General features: G+C 38.9%; 2 protein-coding genes across 2 annotated transcripts in view; both read right to left on the reverse strand.

Moving 5' to 3' along the window:
• Window positions 1–5,108: 5,108 nt before the first annotated feature.
• LOC135467340 (THAP domain-containing protein 1-like) lies at window positions 5,109–5,522 on the reverse strand. The gene has a single exon (XM_064745109.1). The coding sequence runs from the start codon at window positions 5,520–5,522 to the stop codon at window positions 5,109–5,111; it is 414 nt and encodes a 137-aa protein (XP_064601179.1).
• A 7,032-nt stretch (window positions 5,523–12,554) lies between these two features.
• The window catches only part of LOC135467342 (endothelin-converting enzyme homolog), a 104,439-nt gene continuing 102,781 nt past the window's right edge, over window positions 12,555–14,212 (reverse strand). The window contains exon 22 of the mRNA XM_064745111.1: window positions 12,555–14,212. Coding sequence (XP_064601181.1) covers window positions 14,113–14,212 — 100 coding nt within the window. The 3' untranslated portion in view covers window positions 12,555–14,112.

Below are 14,212 nucleotides of genomic sequence, written 5' to 3' on the forward strand. Positions count from 1 at the left end.
CAATTGAACATTCCATTTTCACGACTGCGTGCATCTTCAGATTTTTATTATTTTTATTTTTTTCATTCTTGTTTAACAATTTGTTTTTTCACTTATACCATGGTGATGAGCAATGGTTGCTGGCAAACAGAGTAACCAGCACAGACCACCAATCTTGGGCAAGTGATTGATTAACTTTCCCACGTGTGACGCACAGATACGCACAGCATATGCCGGTACCCGGTCTTTGCGATTGAATGGCCCTTTAAATACTTGGCCATGGCCCGTTTCCACATGCATCTATCTATCTATCTATCAAATTAACTGCATATATATATATATATATATATATATATATATATATATATATATATATATATATATATATACCCAGAACGTTTACATCTTTCATAATAGGTGTGAATTATCAAGCTCAACATGCACCACAAATATGAATTTTACAAACAAATAACGCAATTACTTACCAAAACATCATCATCATAATCATCTCCATTGTTAAATACGTGTATTAAACTGACATCTACGTAAAATATATAGGCTTACAGGTTACACGATCATTTCACGAAGCTTATATACATATGTATTACATCCCTCGAAACGACTTGTTAATGGAAACTGGTTACAATATCGATGAGCGCAGAAAGTCAAATCTTTTGCTTTACAAGATAATGAAGTTGGCCTAAAACAAAATTTTCTCCTCAATTTGTCGGGGCATTATTAAGGTGTCTTTATACATGATCTTTTCTTAATTACTGGCAACGTTGGACGCTATATATATTTTCTTTTAAATATTGATAAAGACATGATTATTAATTCATAAAAAAGTTTTATAAAAATCCAAGTACTTATTTGTTTTACCTGATTGGGGATTTATGCTGTAATGAATTAAGGGTAAGTATACACCCATGCAATCCATTCAGGTTAAATGAAAGTCGAATCGGACATCAGCATTATTGAGGAGGGATTGCAGGTCACGGGTGCAAGTTTCGGCATCATTTAAACTCGAAAGTATAATCTATAGATTCTAGGTACTAGTATACCAACCACCAGGATTGACTCCGGTTGTAAAGCTTTGTGAAATTTTCCTGCTGAGCCGGAAACGACCAGGAGACCGCGCTAAATACGTAGCCTATACTATTACGTTAATAGGCCCATAGTCGATTCGATGGGCTACCAACACGCAACAGAATATTCTATTCTACCTCCCTGGACACACGAGCCACCACCTCGTGGGCTCAAGCCTTGACGGTTACTTGTGCCTGCCCAAGGCTTGAATGGAGCCATCACCCCTTGTGTCCAAGACTTTGGAAGTCTTTATCGGATATACTTTCACTTGACTTCAGCATAAACATATGCCGGCTTGGTTCCGTGGATGTACTGTCCATTCAAAAATCCAAGCCGTTGGGTAAGATCGCCTGATGGTTGATTATCGCCATGTTGAACCTTTTTTGGTGGTCAGTTTGCGGGGAAAACCGAAACGTCAGTTAATAACCAACCTCGGTAGTGTTACGTTAGTGAAAGACGATTGGTCTTCAATTAAGGTAAGACTGCCAACTGCCCTTCAAGCGCCACCGCATTATTTTATTGTAATCAAGGTCCCTACAACGGGAGACAGTAAATAAGATGTATGAAGGAATCTTCTATGGGTAAAGGCGATGCTAACAATTCTGATTACAGTTATGACAAATGGTCAACGCTTATACATTTCCAACGAATTCTTTATTGTACTGATGTTTGGATTTATAAAATAGACACATAATAAATAACATATATTATAAACATATTGTAAATAACACTTACTTATATTATACTCAAAACAACAAGCTTGTAATAACAGTTCTGTGCTCCATGTAACCATTACAGCAGCAAGCTTTAAAGTCTCACCATTTCACTATGTAACAGTGAACAAAAAGAGCTGTTGACCATTCAACAATCAAACTGAGCATACCGATTTGCCTGGGCTTCAGGCACAGCATCATAAAGACGTTTTTTTTCTAATTATATACTATCTGATTTATATAAATTAGCAATTAAGAAGAGATCAGAGCAATGATTACAAAGATCTGAGAATACTGGATTAAAATGTATGGAAATCCATGTATATACATAAATAACTTATTCCTTCATGGCTTTACACATATTCCAAATATCAGAAACCATTACACTTCATCAAGACTCTCAGACTCTACACCTAGCTGTGAATCATTTGATCATACTGCACAATGTCAATCCTCATTAGTAGAGAGATTTGGAACCTTTGAACTCAAGCATGAAGAAGGTCATCTACAACAGCACTTTCACAATGACAGAATATTTCAAAGGGCCTTCCCTGTCCGAGCAAGGTAGTGGTTTCTACTTTTTAGTGTACTAGCCCATGGCGAGCTCCTGTTATTCAGCTTCCACTGGAAGTTTGTACATAGGGTATAGTCTTTTCACTCTGGTCCAGCCAGATTTCTTTCATCTTAAACCTGACCAGTTTCAAAAGTTTGGAAATAGCTAGTGTTTTCCTCAAACACTACTGAACACATACTTCTTCTTCGGGTATTGGTAGCAAGGTGCTGGACATTTTCTGTCATTGGAAGAGGACAATTATTCCCTTAGTCTAAAGGGCTCCTTTTGAAGAAAGACAGAACTACAAACTGATCATAGCTGTTGACTTTATCTCCTGAACATGTCCCTATGCTGGTGTGACAAGGTGTTCCTAAAAACTAAAATGGAGAGATCAACATGGTCTTCCCAGGATCTGAGCAGAGTCTGGGCCACACTGGACACAAAGACCATCAGCTGGTGGCAAAAAAGAAATAGAATGCATTAAGAATTTATTTATGATAACTAATACACCAGGGGGTTTCAGTTACAGTAAAAGACAGGCACTTCTTTTTGGACTTCTGTGGTGTTACGTCTGCACAAAGTGCAAGTATACTAAAGTCTGGCAAAAGTTGTTCTTAAATACATAAACCACCAATGTGTAAATAAGAAAGGTAGTTGATCATCCCTAGCCACAAAACCCCACTGTGTTGTTGTAATGGCTGCGAACATAAAATCATGTACTGGGTCAACATAGTGTTAAGGGCAAAGATAACACTGACGTCAGATAAAAGACCATTAAACACTGTCCATAAAAATAGTTTGATTTATACGATTTTAAATTTTTCAACCTAGTACAATGCAAATGAAACTTTGGATTCTATGGTGGTATTTGCTGGCCACACTGGAACCAGTGGCCTTGATACAGACTATTTAAAGGGAAAAATATGGATATTTATTTATTTGATTGGTGTTTTACACCGTACTCAAGAGTATTTCACTTATACGACAGCGGCCAGCATTATGGTGGGAGAAAACCGGGCAAAGCCCGGGGGAAACCCACGCCCATCTGTAGGTTGCTGACAGACCTTCTCACATACAGCCGGAGAGGAAGCCAGCATTTGCTGGACTTGAACTCACAGCGGCCGCATTGGTGAGAGGCTCCTAGGTCATTACACTGCGCTAGCGCGCTAACCGACAGAGCCACGGAGGCCTCTTGGAAAAATATGGATGTGACATCAATGATACCCTCTGGGTCACGACAAGCCACAGTAAAATCTGATGCTATAAAATCATTTTAAGTTACTTGGTTGTAAAAAACAAGAAATCCAACTATTTTCCCAGACAGTGTTTAATGGTCTTTCATGTTATATATGCTGCATTTTTGTGTTCTCTTGGCTACCCCTTTGGCATACCAGTGGAAATTTGATTTCTCAAACAGATTCACATTCGAGAAGAACGTCTTTCTGTGCCATATCCTGCTTCCATTCAGCTGCTGTTAATGTGAAGCTTTCCCTCTTCCCTTTCTTGGAAGCAGATGTGCCTGGAAGTCAAATTCATAAAGATGTAAATGCATTATACTCTGCAGTATCTAGTGAGTGTTTAGGGTTTAACGTTGTAAACAATTTTTCAGTAGTATGACAAAAAAGGAGTCCTTAGAGTGCATGTAAGGCATGTAATGTGCCTCCTTTTTGCAGGACAGGTTTCCATCGCTCTTTTTCTAGAGATGACTTACTGAAGGCAAGTAAGCTGCCCCACCCGAACCATTATACTGATACAGGTCAACCAGATGTTGCACTATCCCCTTAATGCTGAATGCCAAGCGACGAAGCTACAACTTCAGCTTTTAAGGTCTTGGGTGTGACCCGACCCAGAATTGACCCTGGATCTACTGGCCATGAAGTGGGCACTCTACCAACTGAGCCATCGGGGTTTGTAAACCAAGTTTATGTTACAGGTATACATACATGTATGGAAATGACACAAGCTTGTTTTTGACATGTCTCTGATATCCATTCTTATTATCACCAGAGAATATACATTTAATAACATGGCTATGGCTTCTAAATATCTTCTTTTCAGATGGTAAAAATGACCAAATGTATGTTAGTCTACACAAACAATGATGTTGCCGACTTGATGAATGATTTACCTAGGGTACTGATGTATGATCGTGCTCCTAATACATTCATCTTGATATCCTCACGCATCTCTCACTTCTTTTGACTTTCAGACAGAAACTGAAAATGACACAGTACACTGATATATATATATACATATATTTATTTTGTAAATTTGTGTGGTTGTGATGGATCATTTTTGGTTCGGCTAGACAGAACTGGTTAGTTGATTATGGGGACCATTCCGTTGACATCAATTTACGCTGGGGGAGATGTAATGCACTTGTGAAGATGCAGTAAATGTGACTTACCGTCGATCAGAAGCAGTTATTCCCCGTAACTCTCCCAATACTTTGTGTTGATCGATTTCAGAGTGACATTCCGCAAATATAATTAAGGTAAAATTTATTAAATGCTTGCTGCCATTTTTTTTTTAGATCGACCAAGCGTGTTTTTACTGTGTTAAAGAACAAAAACGTTTCTTTCAAACAAAACAGACGTTGATAAGGACCTCTTCCCCAATCTGAAATTTCTAAACTTACAAATTAACTATATTACTGGGTGACCATATTTCAACACCTAATTCAACAACAACTACCACACTAACATGCCCAATGTGTACCCAGTTTGCTGATCAGACCATTGGCGGTGCGTATTATCTGCAAGATAAATAAATCTGCGTCACAGTACCTGTGCAATCTGTCTCTGTCTTTCCTGTCTGTCAACTTGTGACACAGACGACACTCTTGTCGGTGCGGGCGGCGCTGCTTGCGCTGCAGCCGAACGACGAACGAACTCCGTTGGCACAGCGTCTTCCGTCAATACGCGTGGCCTTTTGCGATTTTTGTCTGCTGTTGTGAGTGTAATGCCATACTTCCCGTACACATCCTCTTTGAAGCAGCTGGGTAAGAAATGAGCCGAGCAAAGTTTCGATGCCTTTGTGGGTGTAAAGTCTGGTCGACCGAGGTTATGTCGCCACTGTTTTAGAAGCTCTTCGTTACGTAATGGGAAAGCATGAAACGACAAGTCGCGTGGAACGTTGTGTATACCTCCGTCTGTTCTGTTAGTACAGCCGGAAGCCGAGCACTGTGGCATGGCTGCGACAACCCGTATCTTCACGAATCGTCCTTAAATCTGAGTAAAACGTCTTGAAATCAAATTGTTCCTTCCCCCAGACTAAGACAAGTGCGGGTATTACTGACGTCACGAGCGAGGCGGCACAGGCTAACTTTAACGCCGTCGATTGGTGAAAATGTGTGTAAACCGTAAGATGATAGGGTCTGTATTAGATACAGTAGGCCTACTGTAGCTCTCATTTGAATGAGAATTAGCAAGAAGTAAAGGAGGCACAGGCCTATATACCGCTCTATGTGTGTATGTTCGATGTGTAGGCGTCTATCTCAAACGCTCATTACATTTAGGTCTACGACTGAGTAGGCCTACATCTCTGTGCAGTGGATTGCTTACCGGTACAGGCCTGTATAGGTTAATGAGAAACGAATTACGTTAAACGGTCAAAACACAAAGTTTCTGACGAAAAGTTGAGAAGTTTATCGAGCCTGATGATCGATAGTTCTTCAAAATCATGGTAGAACTGTAGGCTGCGATGAAACGATGAGTCCTTATCACCAGGACACCGAACACATGGAAAACAGATCACGTGGAAGGGTGTTGACTGCTTACACCAGTCACGGAAATTGCATCCATGCGCGGATGGTGAATTTTCGGTACAGAGTATTTTATTTTTTTACATTTATTTAGTGGCAGTAAAAGTCATTTGGTGGAACGTTAACCTATTTGCCAACAGTCACATGGTCTATCCTAGCTAGGCCCTATAGGCAAGTGGCGTGGTGTATAATAAATTGCAATTGATATCACTTTTCTCAGCAAAACTGACAAGAAGAGTTCAGCTTTTTTGTTGGTATCAAGTGCATATGACACATAACTACATTTTAGGCCCGAATCAGACTCTGAGGCTTATAGTAATTTCAGGCAAATAATCAGAATCGAGGATGTACCTGTAGTATATGTGCGAGATCAATCTCGTGTGTGTGTGTGTGTGTGTGTAGTTAATTCGATCTGCCATGTACCCTATTTCTTGCGAACCGAAAGGTTTATTATTAATAAACAAGACGGCGAAAGTTTTAGCGAAATATCGGATGAGTTTCATCTGGCGCAAAATTAGGATTCATTCAAGCGAGATACTGGTAAAGGTTGGTGAAGTCCACGAAGTGAAATTCTTCATTTTTCTCCTTTCTCTGTTTCATCATGTGATGCAGATATCGTCGATCTCTCTATTCACTTGACGTATTTGTATGGAAGCAGACAAAGGACATCTACCTTGCTTCGCTACCTCAATACATTGCTTCGCTTACTTGACCTGTATTAGAAAGCTGGGGGTAGTGAGATATCCTCTATCGGCTTTCATGTATTTGAATTATTTTATTTTTACTGCATAAAATGTAGAATTGAACATTGGGTACCAGCTTGCAGTCAGTTTGCGTCGTTGTGCTCATACCCTGTATGTATAGTTTACATGGCGGTATCCACTTGAAGTCTGGAGTCTAATTCATTTATTTCGCCTTTCTTCACTATATGTATATAACGGCACGTTTTTTTCTCTTACACTCCTGTATACCACTTTCTTTAAAAGGGGGGTTTAGTTTATTTCTGTGGTTCTCATGGGTGATGTCGTAGGCGCGAGACTTTATTAACAGTTGGTTCATCCATCTGCCCAGCACCCCTGTTTAATGCCCTTTGTTCTTATGCTGTACCCAGCACCTTCCTCCCACAATGATTAAGGGTTGGCTATTGCCGCACTTTCTGCATTTCATTAGTTTACTTCCTAGGAGTCACCGGCCGTACGTGGGAAGGTCTTTCAGCAACCTGCGGATGATTGTGAGTTTTCCCCAGGCTGTGCTCGGTTTCACCTCACCATGATGGTGACCGCCGCCGTGTAAGTGAAATATTCTTGAGTGCGGCGTAAAACACCAATGAAATAAATAAATAAATCTTAGCAGTTATGTCATAGTCTCGTCAAATTTGTTATCCCTCCCTCCCACCGCATATATGCTTGTAGATATGTATATTTCTGTTTGTGTGTTTTCTTCTTATTATTTCGCCTGCTTAAGGTTTGCGTTTATATAGGTAAGTAGACCCCCTAGTTATAGCCTAGGTGGGTTGATACTATAAGTGCACTTAATGCTTCGTTTTGTTTGTTTTATTGTTTTTATTTGTTCATAATTAATTTTTATTATTTTCCCCAGTCACGTTGCACCCTTTGCTTAATTAAGTAACCGGCCGTTCTTTATAGGCTGTAGTTCGACCCCCTGGGGGTTTTATCCTGTATGCTATGGCCATATATAGCAATTAGGGAGATGGTGCCTCCGTGGCCGAGGTGCATGGTTAGCATGCCAGCGTGGCGTAATGGCCCAGTCGCTGTAAGTTTTAGTCCAGCTCATACCACATGGCTCCCTTTCTGGCCGTACGTGGAAAGATCTTCTAGCAACTTGCGGATGGTCGTGGAATTCCCCCGGGCTCTACCAGCTTTCCTCCTAACATAATGCTGGTCGCTGTCGTATAGGTGAAATATTCTTGAGTACGGCGTAAAACACCAATCAAATAAATAAAGGGAGATTGCAAGGGGAGGGAACTCGTACAGTGAAAGAGGACATTGCAGATGTCACTACTGAATTTCATCATACATATACGACTGATGGTGGGACGTTTCACCATGTTTTCGTGAAAATTTTATGACATACCCCATCCTGAGTTCACTACATGGCCGATTAGCTCAACAGGATAGATCAATGCCCTTCTAAGGCAAAGGTTGTGGGTTCGAATCCCACATTGGCCCATTTTTGTGAAGAAGCTTATGTAAGTCGCACATGCTTACATTGCAGAGACTATTTATTTTCCATTATAGGATCACGTAAAAAGAGTGTTTCAGTTTTCATGTTAAGGTATATTTACCTCCGTGAATACATACGCCTATGCATACATGCATATTCGTCTAAATTGTTATCTGTACATACCTATAGGTACATGCTGGGATAATTAGTTTTATGGATTAAAATGCCGGTTTTTCTTTCTTTGAAATGTTTCTGCACATACCATATTTAATTCTGTATTTATTTATCAAGGATTCCCAACAGCCATTGGCCACGAGTGGGCCTACCCTACAGCCATAAAGGCGCGCGTGAAAAGTACAATTATTAAGCATATTGGTCATTGCTTACACTACTGCGTGAGGAGTATAATCTGTGTAGGCCTATATATAGTTTTTACTCCTTCAAAGCATAGACGATTACATAATCGTTAAGATGAGTCCGTACATAATCATTTAGCCTCTGTGTAACAGTCTTTACTGCTATATAAACTGACTTACTGAAATAAATTTTCACTTGACATAAATTACGCAGTGCTGAGGTTGCGAGTGCATGTGTACTGAGGTGTCTTGCTAACAAGGCATATATCTGTCGGATCAGAGTTACAGGAGACAATCAATAACCACGAAGTGTCACGTGGTCCATACCCTAAAGTAATTAAAAAAGGCCAAGTCGACACAATATTGAAGAGACGCCAACACCATGATAGAGGTGACTGTTTCTTTCAGTGTGCCAGGAGAATGTGTAAAAACACAAGACAAACCAAACCCCTAACGGGTTGGGTACAAATCTGGAGTTTCTCGGGCTACAGCATGAACAGGTTTACACAAGTGTCAGTGTATTATAGTACACAGGATGTCAGGTACATGTGTACTACTAAACTTGCATCTGTTTCACGACAACGATGTGACTGGCGTGATACTAAACTTCAATGCGCTGAAGAGACTAGATGGCGCAACTAAGCGAGGCATACCATATAAGGACATTGACTAAGCTACGGTTGGTGGTCAGAATGTCATATAGTAATTTAGGCCTATAGAGTATTTTCCTGCATATTACAGTAAGATAGGATTTTCCCCCTCACTAATGTCGGTTGCACATTAGTTTATGCTTTATGTGCGTTTATAATATTATTTTTTCGTATTTCATAAACTTTTCGACCGTTGAGCGCTGCAAACTGATGGGAGGTGGGGGGGGGGGGAGGGGTGGGGCGAGGGACTTAGCACCTCTGCACGGTGCAATGACCCAGGATCCCCCTTCCTACGAGATTAATGGCTTCCTCTCGGGTTGTATGTGAGAAGATCTTGCAGCAACCTGCGGATGATTGCGGGTTTTCCTCGGGCTCTGCCCGGTTTCCTCCCACCATATTGATCGGCCCAGATAGCACAGTTGGTAGAGCGTCCGCTTCGGGAGCGGTGGATTCAGGGTCAAATCCTGGGTCGAGTAACACCTATAGACCTAAAAGAGGAAGTTGTAGCTTCCTCGCTAGGCTTTCAGCATGAATGGTATAGTGCAACGACTGGTTTACACGTATAATGGCTCGGGCGGGGAAACTTACTTGCCTTTAGTAAGGCGTCTCAGTGAAGCAGCACTAGATAAAAGAGGGTGGAAATCCGTCCAGCAACAAGGAGGTACATTACATGCACGCTAAGGATTCCTTCGTCGCCATATGACCGAAAAATTGTTAAGTACGACGTTAAACCCCAAGCACTCATTCACTCACTCCCACCATATTGCTGGCCGCCGTCGTATAAATGAAATATTCTGGATATGGACATGAAACACCAATTAAATGAATAAATAAATATATGACGGGGTCAGGTTTAAGGATGTAGGAAGGGCAGTTACTATAGAAAGGAGGCATTGACTTCCATTAGAAAGGTACAGCAGCTGCTTTTCGCTAGTCATGGAAGTGTAACTTTTCTAAAAGGATGTCGTGGATGTGCTGTGTTCAACGCTTTTGATATGTCCAAGTGACACTAAATAAATTGTGTATTCCCCCCCCCCCCTTCCCCTTGCAACTTTGTTCTAAACAGAACCTGCTGCGCCTGAATCCATATACTATCTATATGTAGTATGTATGTATGTGTGTATGTATATGTATTACTAACCATCTGAAATTAGGCTATTCTTGTGTTGGGTTATCATATTGGCTGCTGTGATTTTTCATATCGAAGGTAGAAGCGATGACGGTCTGTAGTTTTATTATAACAATATTACTTTCATCAGATTTAAATATGTGGTAATCAGAGCTTTTCAGTTACAATGGGACAGTTTTTCACCTGATAGATAAGTTTATAATATGCCCAAGATTCACTAATATAACTTGCAACTGGCGTTCTTATATCTTCATATATATGAGCATAAGTATATACAATAATCTCTTCCAGTGTGAAATGCTAAAGTTACAATTTTCGGTATCACGTCAGTGGCTTCCAAAATTATCAATATCATCCATGAAAGTCTATCTTAAAATTCAAATATTTGAACGCATTTAATTTAATAACAAATGAACATAAATAGTGAAGGTAATTTCAGAAATCTTTCCGGTCACCCTTTCTTCTTCTGCACGTTCTTTCAGTTTGATGACAAACGCAAACTAATCCATGTAACCAGAAACAAAACTTTTGGAAGAACCAAAATCACACACGTCTTTTTTTCTTCAGTTTTGCTTAGAAGAAAGGTTAACGGCTTTGTTCGTGATATAAACTTTCATATGGCCTGCATATGGACACTTGTTTCTGTGCATGTCGTTTCTACTAAATTTGTAGGTGGTTTACGTAAGAAACTTTTACTGGTATCAAATCTCTGCGCGGGCCTCTAAATGTAATAACGATATGAACTCCTATGAAGATGATTTATAAGGAATAATGAAATACAACATCAAAAGTCGTACGAATATTTTTTATTTGAAAACCATATGCAATGACAGATGCAGTTAATAACTCTTAAAGAGAAATACATTCAAGATAGCAGTATAAACTGATATGGGAAAGTAAGCGTTTTTAAAGAAACGGCAAAAAGACTTGGCATATGAAAATACTAACGACAACCTAAACAAGTCATTGTCGATTAGAGAAAGGATATCACATTACCTACGGCCAGGTAAATGCCAATAGACCACGAAAAGTTTTCCTTCGTGTCTCATTTGAGAAAAAAAATCGGATGATTTTCTTTAAATCAATTTCACTTTCAACTCCAATAATGACGTTTTTATCCTTACATCAAAATTTTAATTTTCGAGATTATATTATCTGTTCATTACAAAGCACGCACATGTCCTTTGTGACCATATTAACCGAGGTTTAACTTTAATCCAAAACGATTTAATCCGTCATTTATGTATGGCCTTTTCTTCATGTGAATTCTGCCATGAATTGAATGGTCAGGAAAATGCAAAACTTTTATCGTATGGTATAAAGGTAAAACATCAATTAAAAATACCATATTGAAATTTACTCTTTTGCAGCTTCTCATTTATTACAAACATATTTAATGGAGACAAATCGAAGCCTTATATACGTATTTAGTCAGCTATAGCCAAGCAAAAGAATGAAATGCTACAATGTTTACTGGAAGCTCCCGCAGGTGTAAACAACTAGGATAAAAGTTTTATCTAAATAATCTCAAAATATTTACTTTCCATCGATCGTATTAATATTTACATTCGTTCAGATAGGGGAATATACATACTTTGCATAGATCTCAATTTCACAACACTATATAGGTATTTTAGGGTTGATAAATAGATATCCGAATAACATGAACATAAAATGAAATTTGACGTAATATGACAACTATTTACATAATGCTTGTACAAATATTACACATGCACGAAATTCAACAGCAAAGAAAACGCGTTAAAATTTAAAAGTAACTTGTTATGAAAATTCAATGTATATACATGTGACCTTCACGGATATGAATATTTATTTATTCTATATTCACTAAACTACAGAGCATAGAAAATACTTGTAAAAAATGCAGGGTGCTATTATTGCCGCATCATACATCTTGAAATCATAGCCATCACTGCTTTCAATGAATATTTTAATTAAGTTAACCTTATAACACATCATATAACGACTGTATATTTGAAAAAAAAAGAAACAAACAAACAAAAACCCCAAAAAACCGGGGATGAGGCCTAATCAGTTTCTAGTTAATTAAAATTTCGTAATTTTAGGACACCTTGTCGATTTTGGTACACACAGGCTATATGCCAAGCAGTATGCGCACCACTAAACAACAACGAAAGTACATGTAATCGTCATCATGAATCAGCCACATGCACCACTGAAAACTATATATATCTAAATGTACCCTCATTTCTGTTTTAAAAATTTACAGAATAGAATTAAGAGCATTAAAATATATATATATGAATTTTATGCTGGGTGTAAGTGAATATATATTTTATGTTGTTGGGCGTCGATGTCTGACGTTACTATGATTATTTTTACCTTTAAGTCTGGCTTTTAACAGGGCACAATAGGAAAATGTTTATTCACGGATATAAAGAGCCATATTGACGTAAATACATGGTTTTTATCAGAGTGAAAATCTTATTAGGTCATCGGCACACGGCACTAACAATATGGTCATTAAACTGACCTTAAAATTCGAAATTGAACTATTTGAATACATTTCATTCTTTTCAAGAAAATTATAATTTTGTGTGTGATTATGGCTTCATTTTATAGTGTCTTTTTTCTTTAAACAAACTACATCTTTAACGCCCGCCCTTCAATGAATGTTCTCAGAGAGTTTCACAACTTTCTGGATATTCTGGACATGCTGTAGCGAACCATCATCAACAAAGGCCGAACAGCAATGAATAGCACCGTAACCTAACACAATTAAATCAAATAACATTATCTCAACATGTGACATGACTTTCTCCGAAAATATTAAAAGTGCCCGATTTTTAAGCATACACCTTACATACACATTCTAGAAAATGGCCACACACGTTTTCCGCTAACAAGTATAGTAATATTGAATATTAATTTAATAATTCCAGAATATTCTTATATTATTGACCATAACGGTACATATGGGAATGGGAAACAAATCAAATTTAGCAACAAATAAACTTACTTAGACATACACATAAACAATAGTAACATTTATATTCATGAAAAAAAAAAACAGTTAACGTTGGTTACAAGCAGATCACAGAAAGCTTGGCACACCATAAGAGAAACAACCAGGAACGTCTCTTATCCATTGAAATGGAGATGCAAATACATAAGCGCCCCGATGAAGCGACGGAATGAGCAAATGTAACGTTGATGTTTGGAATGTCTCAGTGGTTGTCACCTGTATTGAAACATTTGGAAACGCTACCGAATTTTCCTCTCGCCGAGATTACAGTGGACAACAAAGGCACGTGGCTGTCGAAGTTCTTTCACACAAACAGCAACTTCCAAGGAAAAAGCAATTGGTTTGTAAGATCGACCATGTGGGAAATCACGATTTGTGCTTGCCCTGTATACTTTGCCATCGTTTGGACTATTGCAGCAAGTGGAGTTATCTTTCATCCCCGTTTCACTGTCTCGTCTATCACAAAAAATGTAAAGAGAAACACACTATCCGCTGTCCGTGGCTTAAATATTCATAATCTCCATTAGTCGCTTGTATAGGTTTCCCAGTGGACTTTGTCAGCAGAAGAAGGTTCGTTTATGTGTTATCTCCAAACGGTAGAGATTTGTCAGTGTTGATGATGGTTAAGTGTCAGTTGTGACGCCTCAATATGCAGATGCCTTAGCAACTGGTCGCAGAATATAGGGTACCTCTTACCAAACTCTGCAGCGAACATTTGCGTTCATTGGAGCAGCAAGCCCGCAATTATACAGTTCGGTAAACTCCTCTGAGTTCTTCAACACTCCCATCACT

The sequence above is a fragment of the Liolophura sinensis genome, chromosome 6, assembly GCF_032854445.1.
Source record: "Liolophura sinensis isolate JHLJ2023 chromosome 6, CUHK_Ljap_v2, whole genome shotgun sequence".
NCBI lineage: Eukaryota > Metazoa > Mollusca > Polyplacophora > Chitonida > Chitonidae > Liolophura > Liolophura sinensis.

What these genes read in the sequence shown, in the direction of transcription:
- LOC135467340 (XM_064745109.1), bottom strand. Translation starts at nt 5,522, where the DNA reads ATGCCACAGTGCTCGGCTTCCGGCTGTACTAACAGAACAGACGGAGGT.